General features: G+C 56.8%; 1 protein-coding gene across 2 annotated transcripts in view; it reads left to right on the top strand.

The window, feature by feature from the left end:
- The window catches only part of MOB2 (MOB kinase activator 2), a 74,306-nt gene that overhangs the window by 23,514 nt on the left and 32,130 nt on the right, over positions 1–18,662 (top strand). The window contains exon 1 of one of the 2 annotated variants that reach the window (XM_053202737.1): positions 13,802–14,499. The exons of the other annotated variant lie outside the window; for it this stretch is intronic. Within the exon in view, the coding sequence (XP_053058712.1) occupies positions 14,378–14,499 (122 nt within the window). The 5' untranslated portion in view covers positions 13,802–14,377. Of the gene's footprint in view, positions 1–13,801; positions 14,500–18,662 lie in introns of those variants that run through there. 2 annotated transcript variants of the gene reach the window in all.

Below are 18,662 nucleotides of genomic sequence, written 5' to 3'. Positions count from 1 at the left end.
GAGTTTGGGCTGGGCGCGCAGCCCCGAGCTCCTTGGGTCTGCCCCCCCCCCCCCCCCCAAGCTGCTCAGTCCTCCCATCCGGGCGCACCAGGCACTCGTGCGCCGTTCTCTCTGGAGGGAACGCTACGGACTGGTTCTGTGAGGTCAGGTTCTTTTGTCACGTGCTCTGAGTGTTTCTGATTCTGATGTGGCATCACGGTCCTCTCATGGCTTCTTGTATTTTCCTCATTGTTAAAACAGTTTTGAAATTGTGGGTTATGGTTTTTATCTTGAGGGGTGGGCCCCTTTGGCGGGTGTTTATTGCATGGAGGGTACTTGTAGTCCTGGGCTTTTCGGTCGGTCCTTCAGCGACCAAGTCAGATTCACCCATCACCCTTTTCTGTCAGTCTCTTTCTAATTAAGTAAAACGAGTTTTATTTTTTGGTTGGGTTTTATTTTATTCTGTTTTCGGTGGGGAGAGCGGGGGAGCATCTAAAACGTCTTTTTAGTTTTGTGCGCTAGGTGGCCCTCTCCTGTTGTCTTTAGAGGGTTGCATCAGCCTCCTCCCTGCCTCTGTCCGAGCTGTGTCTCCTGTCCTCTGCCCAGGCTCCAACTTGGGAAGGAGCCGTCGTTAGTGTTTGCTAGATGGCTCTGCACCATCAGACCGTGCCGCGTCGGGTTCTGTGTGCCCCAGGCCTGCCTCGCTTCCCAGGGGCACCTGTGGTCACCGGTAGACAGACTCGCTGCTGTTCAGGGAGGCCAGTTTGCCTCCCCTTGCTTCCTCCTGTGGCACAGTGTCGCCCCATTGTGTGATGATAGTCCAGACGGCTGGCCTGCTGGCTGTGCCCACTAGCAGCCTGCTCACGGCCGATCGCTGGTTCGCCCCACTCCTCGGTAAGGTTGAGTGGGCTGCCCTGCCTTAACCCCAGTCCAGGGGGCTGCGTGGTGGTGCGCCGTGTCCGAGGGCTCACGGCCTCGTCACTACCCCCTGGGCCCAGACCTGCCTCTGGGGAGGAGGATCCGGTGCCGTTGCTCCCAGGAGCGAGGAGTGGACTCTGAGTGCCTGTCTCCTGGGTGTGGCAGGGTAACCATCGGTCATAATATGCTCAGCCAGTCACTTGTTAAATTATACAATGAAATGTGCAGAACGAGCCATCGTATGTCTGCCCTGTGGTATTCCTCCTTTGTTTCTGCATAAGCTGAGGACAGCAGGAAGGCAGGGTCCTTCTCTGTCCCATAGAGGCATTGTGGAAGGGCCCCTTGCCCTTATGGAGCCCTGGCTGGGTGTCCCCTTGCTGCCCTACTTTTGGGTTTTGGCTCGCCCCTCGCTTCTCAGCTTCTTCCTTTCTCTGCACGAACAGTGGTCTAGTTACCCCCCTCTTGCTCTGCTTGGTACAGCCATTGGTGACAAAGCTTTCTAACTTGATGGAGGGGCCCTAGGTTTGGGCCACCAGGATTTCCAATCAGTTTATGTTGGGGAAAGACTCCAGCAGGCTCACCTGGGTCAGGGGCCAGATTTGGTTATCGGAAGGGATTCAGATCCAAGAGGCCAGGAGCTGGGTGCTGGGCTCAGGGCAGAAAGGGCAGCGAGTGCTCAAGTACAGAGTGGCGGATCCCAGACTCTTGCTGAGCTGAGGCCACCGGAATGAAAGAGTGCTGTGCTTCTTAGTAACCACTTAGGGAGTGGGGACACGGGAGGAAGGTGTCTGGGCCTTGGGTGGTGTCCAGTCCCTGAGCACATGATGCTGGAGCTTCAAGGCTCCCCATCAGTGTGGCTTCTCTTAACCACCACAGCCCCCTGGATTGGGAGCATCCCAGGGGGTGGGGAATGCTGCCCTTTCGTGATGTTGGAGGGCCGTGGCGGAAGCAGGAAGGAAACTCTCAGGTACTTTGACTGCAGAGCTGGCTAGGAATTTGGGGGTGTTGGGGTGTCCATTCTGTAAGAGATATTTTGGAAGAACTTCTATTAAGTGACATTTTGAATAACTGTCTGGAACAGAATCTGAAAAGCAGCTCCAAAAATAGCAGACCTCACTTAAAGTTTATGGCTAGCTCGTAAAAACACTGACGCAGTGAACACACTTAACTACATTGCATTTGGAAAGCATTCTCTGTTGATTCTGTTTGCGAGCATGGTTTTGTTTTTGTCAACCCAGCAATCCTTCTCCTTAGGACTGTTGCAGACCCACATGTGTTTGTAGCTCTTGCCCCCTGGAACAGACTCTTCAGCAGAGAGGATGTTTCAGTTGTTTCCAGAATGTGTAATGTGTGAATTTGTGCCCCTGTTGGTAGGTAGGACCTTCCAGTAGACACATCTCAATGGGTGCACTTTCCAAGGACCTGTGTCCACACAGGTCGTCCCAGATAATAGGACAGATATGGCCACCGTTCGTTCCAGAACAGTCTTCCGAAACTTTGTGGTCATGAAATTAATTAATTTTGTAATGTGACTTAGAATAATACACTGTGCAAGTCCGTGTATATGTGGTGTGTGTGCGCACGTGTGTGTGGTCTTTATGTATAACTGAAACACACTGGTCTGGGGCACGTGCCCTACACCGATCGTTTCTGTTCTGGGCTACTTCTTTTTTTATTTTGTTAAAAAAGGTCTGCCCCACCTGGCCGGTTTTATAAGCCATATTAGTGGGTCCAGCCTGTAGTTTGAGAAACTGTAGGTCCAGGATAGTTTTCATTTTGAAATAAGAAGAAAAATCACACATGTAAGGAGATCTGTTTAAAATGGGACAAAATCCAGGCTTACAGTCAGAGTTGTTTGAGAGGATGTTGTACTTTAAAGGAGGAGACGGATGACGGGGACGATCCTGTGAGTGGAGTGTGAGCGCTGGCCAGAGCTCCTGCACAGGCCCTCATGTCTCGCCACGCAGGGCGTGCGTTGTTTGCAGGCACGTGGTGTGGGGGCTGTGCACCTGCCATACGTGGTGGGCGCCTCCTCTTGGGAGAGGTGCCGAGTTAGTGATCTGTGCCATGCAGCTGGTTGGGGTGGGCCGAGGTTCCCCACCCCTCTGGGGCAGGGGAGTGGTCCTAAAGCTAGTGCTGTAGGGAGGGGCGCACCGCAAGCACGGCCCCACCCGTGGGCTGGGGTCCCTGGCTCTTGAAACACCAGGACCTGGGCTTTTCACCGAAGTCCCTGGTGGCAGAGGGCAGATGTGGGTCCCCGTGTCCCCTGCTGTCTCTGTCCCTTGCCCTCTGCGCCCCTTCCCGGGGTCTGGCTGCAGCTCACCAGCCAGGAACCTCAGTAGGCCCAGCACGTACTGCTTTTCCTTTCCTCTGCTCAAGGCAACAGAGTGACGAGTCAGAATTAAGACTCCTTTGAGAAGATGAGGCCCCCAGGTTGTCTGGCAGGTGTGATTCTATACCACGAACACCAAGTTTAAATGAACGAGCGAAGGCTTTTCCCAAGTGGGACAATCTTGCCCGGCACCCTTCCTCGGGCCAAGCCTTTCTGCTGACTGCGTGCGGTGCCTGCCTGGAAGCTGAGGGCCACTCGCTGCCTGCGTGTCTGGCCCTTGGGGCAGAGAAGTCCCGGCAGGCAGCAGCAGGGGCTGCAGCGCCAGGGCCACATCTTTTTGTGCAGTGGTGGGAGCTCTCCTTCTTCTCGGGTGTGCTGAGGCTGCAGATGCCTTGCTGGGAAGGCCTCTGGGCAGCGGGGCACAGCCCCAGGCCTCCGCTCCGGCGCTGTGTGCAGGGGCCAGGCGGCAGGAAGGGTTGGATGGGAGCGATTCTCATTTCCGCTCTGGTGGACGACCTTCCAGTGAGGCGTAGGTGTTACTCTCAGAGCTGTCTGAGAACAGAAGCGTCGGGCTCCTCCCTGTTTCTGCTAAGCATTCAGCGGCGAATTGCTGGGGGATTATTTCTAGAAGTGTCGCTGTGGGCTCTTGGGACTCCTTTGGAGGACTTTTGCAGGCCCCCTCTCTTCCCATGACCGTGAGCCTTGGACTCTAATCTGGCTGTGCCCGTGCCCCTGCTGGACCCAGCTTGCCGCCACCTCCCACACATCCTGAGTTCCCGTCCTGTGCCTGCTGCCCACCTGTGTCTCCACCCCTGTCTCTACCCACGTGGCATGTCTTCAGTTCAGACTCCGTGTGTCTCAGAGTTTCCCTGGTTGCTCCTTCTTTCCCCTCTGGCCCTTCTCTTAGTGGGTCTGGCTCATTGGCTGGCTCTGCCACAGCCACGCGTCTGTGGTTCCTTTGTCTCCTTCAGGCCCTGGGAGGTCAGCTCCGCCGTCAAGCACACCCCAAACCTACTGGGTTCTGGCCATGCACATGAGCCTTGTGGGCACCCCGGCTTCTTACTCCCGGGCCGCCTCCATGGCATCCCAGCTGGTGCCCTGCTGCTTCTGTGCCTCTAGCGGCAGCATGTCAGCCGTGTCACTCCGCCCCTAGGGCCCCAGTGGGTTTCCACTGCACTGGACTCCCATGTCAGCTTGTGCCCCACGGGGCCCAGCTGCAGCCTGCCGGCCTCCTGCCTGTCTGCATGGCAGGCTCCTTTGTGTCCCACGATCTTTGCACTTGCTGTTTCCTCAATACCTTTGCTTGGCTGTCCCTTTGCATCACTCAGGTCTCGATGAAAGTACCTGAGTTCCCTGTGGCTTGTCTCCGTCCTTGGAAACAAACGACAGTGTCCCGGAGGCAGGGGTTTGGGCTGCACAGTGTAGCGTAATGTCACGTAACTGACTTTGCCACGTTCCTGACACCAGAGCAGGCCAGGCGTGGCGTCTGTGTGCCTGCTACAGTGTGGGCTGAGCGAACCACGACCCTGCCCAGGCTCACTGCTGCAGCACATCAGCCTGTGGGTGGCCGGCCTGGCAGAGTCCTCTCTTCACTGCCAGGGCCACTGGTCTGTATGCCAGGGCTGGGACTCGGCGTCGAGTCTTGCCGGCTGACCCGCCCTTGGCATTCCCACGGCGGGGAGGCAGACGTCGCTCATGTGCATTGTGAGTGGAAGGTGAGAGGCCATCTCATCAGGGCCCCCGGGGCCAGGGCTCTATCCCAGCTGTAGCCGGTACCAGGTGAGACCCCACTGTGGACAGGGCCTCCCCCTGGTGGGCGGGGTCTCTCTAGTGCACTGGCTGCCAGAGGTCCTGAGGAGGCATGCTTAAGCCAGGGAAGCTTAGGCACCGGGGGAGACAAGTTCTGTAGGATGCATGAGGCCTGGGGCGAGGCGGGCAAGAAGGGCACGAGTGAGCACATCCCGTGAGGCCAGAGGGACAGGCTTCACGCGGCCTCACAGACTTGAGGTGTGTTTTAAGCACATCAGGAAGCCTTTAGAGGGGCTTAGCGTGGCCTGGTTGTGTTTTTCCACGACCCCTCTGGGTGTTGCATGGAGAGGGGGATGTTGCCAGGACCCCGTGAAGGAGGCCAGTTAGGACACCTGTCAGGGTCCCAGCAGGTGGCAGTGCCTGGTGGAGGTGGAGACGACAGGGTGGCAGGCGCACTTGTTCCCTCCTTCCTCAGCTCATGCCTTCGGGGGTTCTCATACTCCTGGTGACCCCATTTTAGAGGCGATAAAGACAGGCACAGAGGGGGTAGGACAGTGCCTGAGTTACTAGGAAGTCTCGGTGCTGGAGTTCAGCCTGACCCAGCCATGCCAGGGTCTGTTCCAGGGTCCTCTGGTGGGTTTGAGAACTAGGTGAGGGAATTGGTGGTGGACTTTGGGTTGCAGAGGGAGATGGTGGCCCGGCCCTGTGTGGACATGAGTGGGCAGGGGGCAGCTCTGTTACTGAGACGCAGGCGTCCATGTCCTGGTTGTACTTCAGGGCATGGTGAGTTTGATGAACAATGGTGCCCTCTGCCTGGTGGAGCAGAGGTGCCGGAGGGCTGTGAGTATGCAGACGGGCCTGGCCGAACCTGGGCAGAGGGAGAGGAAGGGAGGGCCAAGAGAGAAGGGCAGGTGCAAGGCTGGGCTCCGAGGAGCTGGGCCCCAGGTTGGGAGGAGCTATGGGGAGCACAAAGTCTGCAGGGAGGCCAGCGTGGGCAGCTGCGGCCGGTGGACAGGTGTCCTGCGCTCACCGGCCTGGACCAAAGGGTATGGGACTGAGGGTGACCTTAGCCAGAGCGGTTTTGGTGTATGGATGGGGGGGCAGGGGGCAGGCGCGGGCCAGTGTCAACCTCAGGGAAGGTAAGGAGGTGGAGCCAGGGAGCGATTTTCAGGAGCTTGGCTGTGAAGGGCACAAGATAGTGGGGCTTGTTGGGTCGGCCTCCGTGCCGGCCACTTTGCTCTGTCTCCCGTCTCCTTGCATTTCTTGGCATTTTTTTCTCGTGACATGGAGGAGCGCACAAGAGAATAAGCCTCGAGAGGTGTTCGCGCCCTGCCCGCCTCGTAGAAGGTCGTCTGGATGCTCTGCTGTGAGCTTTGTTTCGTGCAGTGTTCTTTCTTCCATAAGGAGACTCAAGGTAAAGCCACACAGGCTCCACCTTCCGGCAGAAGAGAGGGAAGATCACAACCCCCCATCCCTCCCCTCCCCCATCCACTTCCCTCTTAGGGGCATACGAACCCCTAGATCTGGAGATACAAGAGTATTCTCTCCCGTTCTCGTCTGTTTGAAACAAAAGTGGGGCGACTGTATTCTGGACTTTGCTTAAACCTGCTGTGGACCTCTTCCCCCCGGCTTGTGTGACTGTGACGTGTTTATCTCGGGTCGGCTGTTGTTGCCATTGTGGGTGGTGGTGAGAGTGGTTATAGTGGTAATTATAAACAGCGTCACAGGGACAGTCTCACAGGGACCATCTTGGCCCATCTGTCCTTGCTACTTTTTTTTTTTTTTTTACCAAGGGAATCACTGCTGTTCCTTCCCTTGATGATACACTGTCACGTTCTTCCTGTGCCCTCCTGCCTGCTGGGTGGCCAGAGGCCTGCTCTGGTCAGGGGTTGCCAGTCTGGTGGAACACAGTCCCACTGTCCTCTGTGTTTCTTTGTTAGTGGGGCCAAGCCTATTTTTATGTCTTTATTACCTAAGTTTTCCTCTGGATTGCTCATTCTAGTCTCAGAATGCTGTGTTGATTGGTGTGGTCACTACCAAAAAAGAGATTATCCTATTTATTCCTTTACCTGTGTTCACCACGCAGAGGTGCTTCCCTCCAGGTGACTGGAGGGGAGCATCAAGTCAGAGGAAGCAAGACCGTGGAAGCAGCTAGTGCTTGGTGCCTTCTGTTTGCATAGCTCTGCACACTGCATGACAGGAAGATTCAAGTTTCAAGATTCCACACCTGCCAGAGGTGGCCCTTTCCCTTATCACCTCAGTTCTGTCAGTTTTAAAGACCACTCCTCACGTTGTAAGTTCAGAGGCCCAGGCACCCTCCTCTCTGGCGGCCAGCTTTCTTATACCCAGAGACATCTGGGAGCTAGGGTCAGACACCACACGAGGCTGCATCTGCTTGCTCAGGATACACTGGACTGGACTGGACTGGACTGGACTGGAGGCCAGCATTCCACTTTATAGACTGGAAAAGAAGGCCCAGAAAGGTCGAGCGGCTGCCGGGGTCCTGAGTCTGGGTACCGTGCTGCCGGGGATCGATGTGCCCACTTTCTAGTCTGGAGCCCAACGAGCCTGCTCACTAAAGCCTCTGGGGTACGCTTGGGTGCTCCCCAAGAAGCAGGCTGACCCCACCTCGACCACTGCCTTCAGACCTCCCGACACAGGCTTGAGCTGCACACCTGCCACGGTTCTGAGCTGAGGAGGCAGGTGAAGTGGAGACAGCCAGTGCAGACCATGCGGCCTGCAGTGGGACTTAACGTGGAGGGGGACTTACCTGGTCTCCTGGCAGGAGGAGGGTTCGAAGGAGCTGCTATGAGCAGAAGGAGCCTGTGTCCACCAGAGGGCGCAGGTGACCACGCAAGTAGGCTGGACAGTGGAATGGAGATTCTGGGGCTGGATGATCACCCGGAAAATGAGTGCGTGCCGGAGAGGGCCGCTGTGGAGCCTGCGTGTGTGTTTGTGTATGCTACTGGTCCTTGCCCTGCTGCCCCACATGCTGTGGCTGCCAGGACCCTGAGGGGTCCTGCTGGGTGTGCGCCGGCTCAGCGTCCTGCCGACCAGACGCCTGGTGGAGGTGGCCCTGTGGAACAGCCGGCCTGCCTACGAAGTGCACGCCGTGTCCCCAGGACGGGAGGCCTCAGGGCGTGCCATCACCAGCAGGACGCCCTGCCAGGCTGGCTTGCCTGCTCTGGCTGCTCCTCCCCCACAGCCACGGAAATGCCACGCACTCTCACATCTGCCAGTGCCGGGTGGCCTTAGCGTCTCAGTCTTTGACTGTCTGCTAGGTTATTGTCATCACTGGTCCACTTTTGGTCTCATTTGTTTTAGTGCTGCCCCCCACCCCCCGTCCCTCACCTGCCCCTGATTTTTGTTTGGAAGACTCTAGGCAGCCCGCGGCCATCCCCTGCCTTGTAGCACCTGTCAGGGTGGTGGTCTTGGGGGGAACATGTCCATTTGGCGCCTGTATTGGGTTCCCTGCTAAGCTCTGAGCTCTGGAGAGCAGGTGTGTGTTTGTCCCCGGTGAACACGAGTGGCCGTGTCTGGCTCATAATAAATAGGTGCCAGTGTTTGAGCAGCTTCCTAAGGGGGCACCAAGAGGAGGTGTCTGCATTTTGCCGCTTGGTTGACCTTGCGCTAAGTATTTGCTTTTCAGGGTTCCTCACAAAGATAGTAACCCTAGTGAAAGCCTGCTGTCCACTTGTGCCCACTCCCCACCACGAGGGCCGAGGGCCAGGGGCCAGGTGACTGCCAGGATCAGGGACTCTGCCTGAGGCTGCAACAGGGAGATGGCGTGGGGACCTCTCCAAGTCACGTGAGCCTTCTCCAAGTGGTTTCAGGGTTCCAGTAGGGTTGGGACGTGGGTAGTGGCAGCTGAAGCTGGTTGGAGGGGAGGGGACCCCCTTTTCTGAGCAGACATGCATGCGCCTTCCCTTGCCTGCCACACCCCTGCCGTGCAGACATGAGCCTGAATTAGCAGCCTCGGCCAGGCTTTGGGATGAGAGTCCAACACGTTTGACAGATTTGTGCTTTGTCTTTGGTCTCTGAGCACACCTCCATGGAGACAGTGGTGTGTGTTTGGAAGCCTTGGGCCACGGTTGGGGCTGGGGCCTATCGCCCATGGCCTTCGGGTACAACCCACTGACCCTCAAGGTTGGATCAAGTCCATGGCTTTCTGACTCTTTGGGGATAGGGGACAAAGGGACAGGTGATCCTGAAATGCTGGCTAGGAAGTAGGGCCGGGGCTGGGCTGCACAGGAAGGGGCAGGGGCTGTCAGGATGCATTTCCTCTAAGGCTGGCCAGCCCTGCAGTCGAGCTCCATCCTGGTGGGGCAGGATCCTCCTCTGTGAGTGGGCTTGACTGGGTGGGAAGTGCGCCAGCAGATGAGTAGAACTGACCTCTCCAGCGGCTCCTTGGTGAGCCAGAGACCCTGGGCCCCTCGTGGGACCGAGTGATGGGCGTGGGGCCCGCACCAGCCAGGATGCTCTGTGGCCCGGTTCAGATGCCTCACCACTCACCTCTCATACACAGAGACAAGTGGGCGTGGGCCTCAGTTGGTAGGTGGGATGCGGAGCCCGGGGACGCCTGCCTGCATCCCGTGCACTTGGCCCCGATGCCTGAAGGAGGTGGAGCGGGCTTCTGTGTGGAAGTTAGAAATGTAAGAGCAAATTAAAAGCCCAAAGGATAGGAGATAAGATTGGGTGTACTTCCCATCCGGTAGAACAAAAGTCAGGTTTCGACCCCAGGAGCACAAGAGTAAGGGTGTCCGAGCATCCGTGCAGGGAGCGCACAGACTCCACAAAGGAGTTCCAGAAAGAGCAGGAAACAGAAGGAGGGAATTATTAAGCCAAGTCACCATTCTCCCAGAACCACAGGCAGTGGGTTCACATTGAATGGGCTCAGCGCCTCACACAGGGAGTGTCCTCTGTTCCCACAACATTTTAGGATGCCAGGGATAAAGAAAGGATTCTAAAAACTTCAGAGAGAGGAACAAAGCAAAACAAAAAACAAAGGAATCCAAACACAAATTCTAGCCCAGAAAAGACAAAAATAGTCTTCGAGGAACTGTCAGAAGAGGATTTCCAACACGGACTTCATATCAGCCGAACCATCAGTCACATGTGAGGTTAGAATAAAAAATCTCTTCTCACTCATAAGTTCTACAAGAAAGGATTACTTTCATGCACCTCCTTTCAGGAAGTTTCTGAGGAGACCTGGTGCTGAAGGGGGAGGAGGGCAGCCCTGTGGAGTGCTGGGGAGCAGGCCTGGTCAGAACTGAGGGACGGGGTCACTGGCAGGAAACCCAGGGAAGACCCTGGGGGGTGCTTTACCAAAGCGCTTTCTCAGGGGTCCATCCAGTCACATGTCTTGGTTGGGCCCTGTCCTACTCTGAATTTTCCTAATTAATAATTCCTGGCTTCAGGTTCTAGAAAGCCACATTTACCTAAATCTAGGTGAGTGGTGTCAACATGCTATTGCTGCGTGAGTGCCTGTCCCCTCTTCCTCACCGTGCGCATCACCTAGTTTCTGGGAGGGAGGCGGGAACAGTGGAGGCCCCGCTGTCACGGGGAAGTAAGCGGTAATGGAAGTCCCCTGGATGCTCGCTCGTGGCCACCCTGTCTTCTTGGCCGTGGGCCCCATCCTCGGCTCAGCGGTCCCAGGTCGACCTGGGGCAGTGCTGCTGTGTGTGTATGTGTGTGGTCAGCGTTGTGGGGTGGGGGGGACAGCATCCACCCCAACCCAGTTCTCAGGTCAGCAGTGCTGTTGGAGGAGTTTTGACAAAGGTGTGGGTTCATGTGTTTCTCCCTGCAGATGGATGGCTCCCTCCTCTAGCCCTCCCACAGCCATGCCTGCCTGCCACCTGTCTCGGGCTTTTCCTGGGCCTCGAGGTCACCCACCGTGTGTGTGGCAGCGGTCGGCTCCTCTCCCACTGTGGCCAGAGCTCCTTCCAGCACTTTTGAGGTCCTCGTGTGGCCGTGTGGCCTGTGCCCTAGGGGTTAGGAGGGGCATCGTCATGGGGTGCCTACTGTGTATTTCACTTTTTGGGAAATGCCAAATATTTAGCTGCACCTAATTTTTAAAAATCTTTGTTAGGATGTATGTAGTAACTTTTTTTTTTTTTTTTCCAATTATAAAACTTGGAGACCTGGGGACAAAGCCTCCCTTTATTAGCATTTGTTTCTTGGTGTTTTCATGTTTGACTTTCTCCAAAATTACAATAGCTTTCTTCCCCTTTCTGATTGTATGGGAAATTCCAATAATTCATAGAATTATAAAGAAAATGAAGGGGCGCCTGGGTGGCTCAGTCGCAAGTTGCAAGTCGAAGTCCGACTTCGGCTCAGGTCATGATCTCGTGGTCCGTGAGTTCAAGCCCCGTGTTGGGCTCTGTGCTGACAGCTCGGAGCCTGGAGCCTATTTCAGATTCTGTGTCTCTTTCTCTCTCTGACCGTCCCCCCCCCCCCCCCAATTCATGCTCTGTCTCTCTCTGTCCCAAAAATAAATAAACTTAAAAAAAAAAAAGAAATCCACATCAAATCTCACCCCCAAGCAGCCGTTCAGGGTGGCCCCTTCCAGCTTCCCAGTGCTGTGGCCCATCCGTGCCAGTGTGCGCTCCAGCAGGGACAGAGACTGCCCCTCTGATGGGGACACACCACGGCTTGTTGACCAGACCCCTGTGCATACAGGCTTAGACGGTTTCCAATATCTTCATTTCAAGCAATTAAGTCCTTATTCGTAAGTCATTCTGAGTTTGAGTATTTGTGATAAATTCCTAAAAGTAGACTTTCTGGCCCAAAGGGTCTTCACATTGTGCATTATGGAACATTTTGTGGGGCAGTCTTTGGGCAGGGAGTGTGGGCCAGTCTCCCCAGCACTGGCTGTCCTTGTGCCACATCAGAAGCAGGAAAAAATTGTCTTGTCTTCAGTGGGGTTGCTTCTGAGTTAGGGAAATTGGCCTCCTCTTCTTATGTTTATTGACCATTGACCATTTGTTTTTTTTTTCCTCTCTCTCTTATGGATGTTTTTTTTTCTTGCCCTTTATTGCATATTTCTGAGGGGAGGGGGGTCGTGTTTTCCTTACTGATTTGCACATGTTCTGATTTGTACATCAGTAGTTCATTCCTTCAGAAGCACAAGCATTTCAGTGCTGCTGCTGCTGTTGCTGGACCGTGTCCTCAACGCTGAGGTGGCAGCAGAAAATGACAGGCCTGGTTCCCGCTCCCATTTAACTCCTAGACACAGTGGAGTGGGGGGGTGGGGGATGCTGCAGGGTGCTGTTTTTTGGAGGGTGAGGGTCTCAGGTGACATTTGTGCCAAGACTTATAGGAGCAAGGGAGGATCTGAGGCTTACTGGGGCTGAGAACACAGCAAGACAAGGTTCTGTCCCTGGGGCCAGGCTGGCCTGCTGGGCGTTGGGCAGGGGCACACATCTCATGGGGCCTCCAAGACCCTTGAGAGCCCATGAGCCTTCACAGCCAATGGGGGCCCTGGGCAGATTTGAGCTAAGAAGTGAGATGAACAGGTCTGGGTTTTAGAAGGAGCCCTCTGAGGACTGTGGCCTGGGGCCAGCAGGTGGCCATGGGGGCCTCGAGCAGTTTCCGTGCCCGGGAGGCACCAGGGTGGGAGGCCAGGTTCCTGTCTGGACCCTCTGTCCCCAGGCCAGAGTGCTGTGCTGAGTGTCTGCTCCCTGCGGCTTCTCTGGGCCTCCCCCCTGAGGAATCTGAAGTATGGGCCTCGGCATGTCAGATTCTGGCTTCTTCACACTGTGCTGAACTCCCATACCTGCTGCCCTCCTCCTCATGTCAGAGAAGAAAACAGCACTTCCAATTAGAGGGGAATGTGCTGTGGGGGAGCAGCGTGTGGGGGAGGGGACCCGGGACCCTTCTGCCAGCATGGCTTCAGCCTTCCCTTAATGCTGCAACCGGGGACCGGCTCCCCAGGGCCCCACAGCCACGGCACGAAGTGGACGGTGCCCAGCCACAGGCCTGCTGCTGGCAGAGCTCTCATGTGGATGGAGTTCTGGGGGTTTCTGACCCTCATGCCCTTTTTAACAGGGTAACTCGGGTGCTCCTGGCTTTGGTGCATGGAGCTGCTGGGCCAGCGTGATGCTTCCTGGCACCCCACACCCTCCCCAGACCTGCGATGCTCCTGGGCTGTATTGCGCGGGGCTGCGAGGGACAGCCTGGTCCCGTGGCTGAGCGGACTAACAGGGGCAACCGGGAGGTGCTATGGGGGACAGGTTGTCTCCACCCCCCTTGGGCTCCCTGATCTATGCCTCTCTCAGGAGTACAGCCTTCTCTGGAAGCTTCCCTCCACCCTTCCATGACATAGAGACATTCATCTATTTCCCTTTGGCATTTTTCTAATGAAAGGCTGTTTCTTGCTTCGAGTTCAGTGTTTTGGGGGGGAAAAGAAAGCTCGCCAGTGTTTGTGCTGAAGTATCTGCCCGTGGTGGGGTCATACAGGAAGTAAGGGCACTGGGAGGGGCTGGGCACAGGCGGCGTCTCACTGGGCTGTGCTCCCCTCCTTCCTGGTCTGAGTCTGGGCTAAATTTTGCAGCCTAGGCTTTTATACCAGCGGGGAGGGCGGGGCAGCTTGGCGGGACCCACATCGCCCTATTAGGCGTTGTGGGCTCCTTGCCTGCTGGGCTTCTGAAGCCGGGGGGGGGGGGGGGGTGAAGAGAGGCGGTCACCCGTCCCCTGCCTTGAGCAGACTGGCCTTCCTGACCACGACCTCGGCCGGAGGAGTTAGCGCCGGTGCACCCGCCCCTTGTTTGTAACTGCCACGGCTGGCACTCACCTGGGCCCCGAGATGGGCAAGGGAGGGCTGGGGCACATGGGCTTTGCTGCACTAAACAGAGGGGTGCTGTGGAGTCAGTGAGTCTCAGCCGGCCTGCCACGAGCAGGCCACCTTGCTTCTGCCCAGGCCAGTGGGCGCTTGTCTTGGCCGATGCCAGTGTGGGGGTCAGGAGGGAAGACTGGCCAGAGGGGGCTGCCGTGCGGCCTGGACGCCCCTGCCCTCTGTGGTCAGCGGTGGCCGGGGGCCAGGCGGGATGACTAGGCAGGCTTCAACAGCCACTTCCATTGTTTGGAGTTTGGCTTGACTTGAAGTTGGAACGGAACGATTTTGGTGGCGTGGTGGTGCATTTCTCTGCTTTCTGCATGTGTGCTAATATCCTGGCGCCCGGCCCTGTGTGGCATACAGCCTGCCTCCTCTCCCATCGAGGCGGCTCTTTCGGCCTGACCTCAGACCTGCTCCCTGGGACCCATGGCTTCTCTGGTGCTAGGCTCCAGGAAGGCACTTGACCGCCTGCCTCATCCCTGCAGGCCTTCCTCGCCCGCCACCTAGGGGTTCTCCCCTGACCGCCTCGGCCTGGTTCACAGAGGTGCTGGGCAAGTGTGTGAGGAATGCAGGGTGGGCCCCGCTTGGTCACGGACCCGGGCCCAGCCCTAGCTCTCCTCCAACCCCCGTGTCTACATTCTTGCCTTGTCATAGCAGACTTGGCCCCCACTCGGATGCTAGTACCAGGGTGAGCCTCGGAAGGGGGCCGGGCTGTCACTGCTCCTGCTTTCCCTGGGCCAGGGTGCAAAGGAAACGGTATGGTGTGTTTGGCGTGACGTGCTGGTGCAGTGGTGGGCTTGGGGCTCTCTTTCTCTCTCCCTGGTTCCTGCCTCTGCTGCCAGGGCGGAGAGAGAAGCAGAGATGCTCGCCCTGGGAAGTTGGAGCCGACATGCCTCCTGAGTCAGCTGCATGGCTGCTTGTGACCAGGCTGCCCGGGGCCTGCTTTCTGCTCAGGACAGCCGAGCTCTGGACCAGCATGGAAACAAGTTGCTTTCCTTTCTAGAGGTGCCCGTCCTCTCTTGGGGGGTGGGGTGTTTAAGAACAAAGGCTCTGGAGCAGGCTGCCAGTATCATATCTGGCCTCTCTCCCTGTCTGCCTCGGTGTCGGCCTCTGTAGAATGATGTCCAGACACCTGGAGGGCAATTGCAGTGTTCTGAGGGGTCTGCCAGCTCTGGGCTTGCACGCAGGTGTCACCCCTGGTGGCACAGGCAAGGGGAATGGGGTGGGGGCGCCGAGCCCCAGAACTCAGAGGTTCTAGTGACTTGTTCTTTTGTGTCCTTCCCCTCTTGTGTGTACAAGGCTGTTGGCCCCGCAAGGTCTCAGGGAAGCATATGAAGGCTCTTTCCACCCAGTTCAGGGTGCACCAACTTTGGGCCTCTTGGGCTGGTACATGCAGAGCCACGTCACAGGTCCTGGCCACCTGTGTGCAGGGGCACCTGTGCACTGGACGGGATTGTGCCTCTCTCCTCTGTGCCCTAGACAGAGTGGAGTGGGGACCTCTGGCCATAGGGGACTGTGTCAGCCCCACTCCAGTGGCTGTCACCACAGAAAACCTGCACCGAAGTCAGCTGCCACCTCCCTGCCCAAACCTCACCTCCTCTCTCGTCTCTGTCCTCTGACTCCTGCTGCTGCTGAGGGTTCCCTGCGTGCTCTCTGCTCGGCTCCAGCCTGGTTTTAGTTGTGGGATGACTCTAGCATTCTCTCTCTCTCTGACCCCATGTGGGTGGTGACCGCTGCGGCATTGGCTGTCCCAAATAACAGAAGTGGCATCCCTCAGGTCCCTCCCAGGATGTTTCCACTAATGTGGCAACCTCACTGCAATGGAAGGTTTCTTTACATTCCAGGGGATAGGCCTGATGCATTGGCTCTAGCTGGCCATGCGTGCTCTTTTGGGGTGCTGGGCCCCTGGATGTGGCCTGGAAGGGGGTGGGGGTCGCTGGGGGATGGGGCTGAGGAGCCATAGGGGATGGAGCAGATGCTGTGGGCTGGTGGCTTCTCTCCATATGTCCCGGGTAGCTGGGTGGGTGGGACCTTCCCTTCCTTCCTTTCATCTTTGACAGCGTGGGCGATGCCACTCATCCTGTGTGGTCGTCTTGCAGAAAGGGACGGAGAAGGCCGGTGAACATGCTGTAGCCACCGCCCAGTGTACAGACAAGGTGTCCCAAACACGTGTCATCTTTGTGTTTCTGCATCTTAAGTAAACAGTTCATCACGACAGCCCGTATGGGGAGAGCACAGATGCACGGGCTTCTGTGCGTGAGACCGTTTGCTTAACCTCCTGCCGTGGTTGGGCATTCGGGTTGCTTCTGGGGGTTGGTGGTTGTGAGCGGTGCTGCCGTGCACCGTCCCGGCCCCGTCTTGGTCTCTCCTGCAGACGCGGTACACTCTAGGTCGCACGGGAGGTGCACGCGTGACCTCAGAGGACGGCTTTCTCGTGAAGCGCCAGCCCCTTCCTTTTCCGCCAGCAGCTCTCGGTTTCTCCGTGTCCTCTTCAGCCCTTGTTGTCACCATGGACCCCACCTGCCTGGGGGGGTGGGGTGCTGACTTGTGGTTTCCCTGCCGACTGATGCTGAGCGGCTGCTCCTTTCCTCCTTTGGGGACATGTCTTTTCAAAGCTCTTGCCCACTTTTTATTGTCTTATTATTGTTGAGTTTTGAGAGTGCTTCATCTGTTGTGGATGGAAGCCCTGTGTCACTAAGTGACTTGCAAATATCTCTTCCAGTCTGTGGCTTGTCTTTTCTGAGACACACCCCTCTTTCCTTTCGATGATGTGCCGCTCATCCGTCGCCATGTTCTACGGGCCATGCCCTCGGCAGATGGCGTGTTTATGTACCACACTGAGGTCTTGCTCCTGCTGTTTCCTAGAGGAATTTCCAGTCCGGTGCAGGCCCCTTTCTGTGTATCATGCGAGCTCCTGGGGGGCCAGGGTCAGGCGGGCAGGGTGCCAGGTTGGGCGTGAGCACCTGTCTCTGTGTGCTTTCCTGGGGCCAGCAGGTGTGCGAGCCGCAAAGCTGGGAAGCGAGGAGAGAGTTCTGACACCAGCTGTGCGCCCACATCCCTGGAAACTCGGAATGTCCGGCTCTCGCTGGCCGTGCCTTTGGGCTTTATGGATCTGTGGTCCGAAAGTGTTCTTTGCGCCCTCTTGGGACCTGGATAATCACTGGTGGAAACACTTTAGCTGTTGCGTGGCGGTGCTGCCTTCCAGCCGGGAGCCTGTTCACCAGGTCCCTTGTCTTTGCCTGGACATTGGAGCTCATCCAGCGTCCTGAAAATTTGATTGCTTCTTGTGCCAGTTTGACAGAAGTGCCAGGAAAGCAGACGAAGGTTGGATGAAGTTAGCGCGGTAGTGACCCTTCACCTCAGCTGGAAGGCTGTCAGGAGCACGTCCTAGCGCCAGTGGCATGTCATTGAACTCTGAAAGTTGCGTTGAGAGCTCCCCGGGAAGGTGCCGAGGTGAGGGCACAGTCGATGAAACAGTTCGTGTGAGAAGTCAGCAAGTGCGCAGGCCCTCAACGCGTTCCGAGTGAGGGACACGGCCGTTAACGGGTCTGGCGATGCCCTGCACGCCTGATGCTAATCCCTGGCGTGGCAACGGGGGACATAACAAGCCGTGTGCCGGGCGCGGTGCGCTAGCAGAGAGTGAGGGAACGGGGGGGGGTCGACCATGGATGGGGGGGCATCTCTGGGAACTGGTGAGGGAACGGCATGTGAACAGTTGGGAGAGAGAATTGAGGGAGAGCGGGAGCACAGCAGCCCCCAGGCGGGCCTGAGCTCCTGTGCTCAGCGTGGTCAGGGGCCAGCATGGCCCAGCAGCGTCGGGGGTCACGGGCTGGGGTGGCTGGGGGGAGAGCCTTAGGAAGAAAGGAGCACAGTTGCCTGGAGGTCATGTGCGTGCACACCTGTGTACTCATATACGCGTACACACACAACTCATACGTGCATACATACAGCTCACACACACACAACTCACATCCACATAAACACACAAATACACATACACACTCCACATATAATCATACACACACACATACACATAGTCGCAAACACACACACCCATGCACAAAATACGCAGATAGATACGCACTCTCTGCTTTGCAGCGTGTGGCTCCTGGAGGAGTCCGTGTGCAGCCTGGCCAGTCCAGACACTTGTCTTATGTAGAGAAAAGCAATAGATGAGGGTGGATCAACTGCTGGAAAGCTTTCTTTGCCCTCTCGATTGGAAGTTTGCACGTGGCACGCGGAATCCGCTGTGTGTGATGTAATGAAAGGGTTTGTGTGGATCTTCTTTATTGCTGGTTTTCCTGGGTGTAAAATGGATATGGAAGTATCTGGTCGCCTCGCTGGGCTAGGAGGACGCGTTGAGGTCATGCCCATGGGGCACTGCCCGTAAGGCTTTGGCGTGGAGATGCTCCTTCTGGGAGCCGGCATCGCGCCAGCTGTCATAGATTAAAAAATACTGATTCTGTCTCCTGCCTGCCAGGCCTCTGTGGGTGTTTGGGGCTCTCCAGCTTCTCTTCAGTGCTATAAAGGTTCTGTGTTTTCTTCTGAAAGAGGGTGCCAGTGTGCCCTGAACAGACCATTGTGTCATGCCTTCTTTACCAATAAGGCAGGCAGGGTCACAGGTCTGGAGCACCAGAAGAGGATGTCAGAGAGGACGTGAGAGGGGCTGCTCTCAGGGGCCAATTCTTCTCAGAACTCTGCTCCCTCCTTCCGGCAGGCCTAGGCCAGTTGGTGCTCCAGGAGACGCTGGGGATGAGCCCCCACTGTTTACCTTCTCACAAGCCCCTTTCTGTGCCCTGGTCTATATGCCTCCAGCCCTTGACGTTGGGATCTGCCTGCTCAGAGGCTCTT

The sequence above is a fragment of the Acinonyx jubatus genome, chromosome D1 (genome assembly GCF_027475565.1).
Source record: "Acinonyx jubatus isolate Ajub_Pintada_27869175 chromosome D1, VMU_Ajub_asm_v1.0, whole genome shotgun sequence".
Classification (NCBI taxonomy): domain Eukaryota; kingdom Metazoa; phylum Chordata; class Mammalia; order Carnivora; family Felidae; genus Acinonyx; species Acinonyx jubatus.
This window is presented reverse-complemented; position numbering and strand designations above follow the sequence as displayed.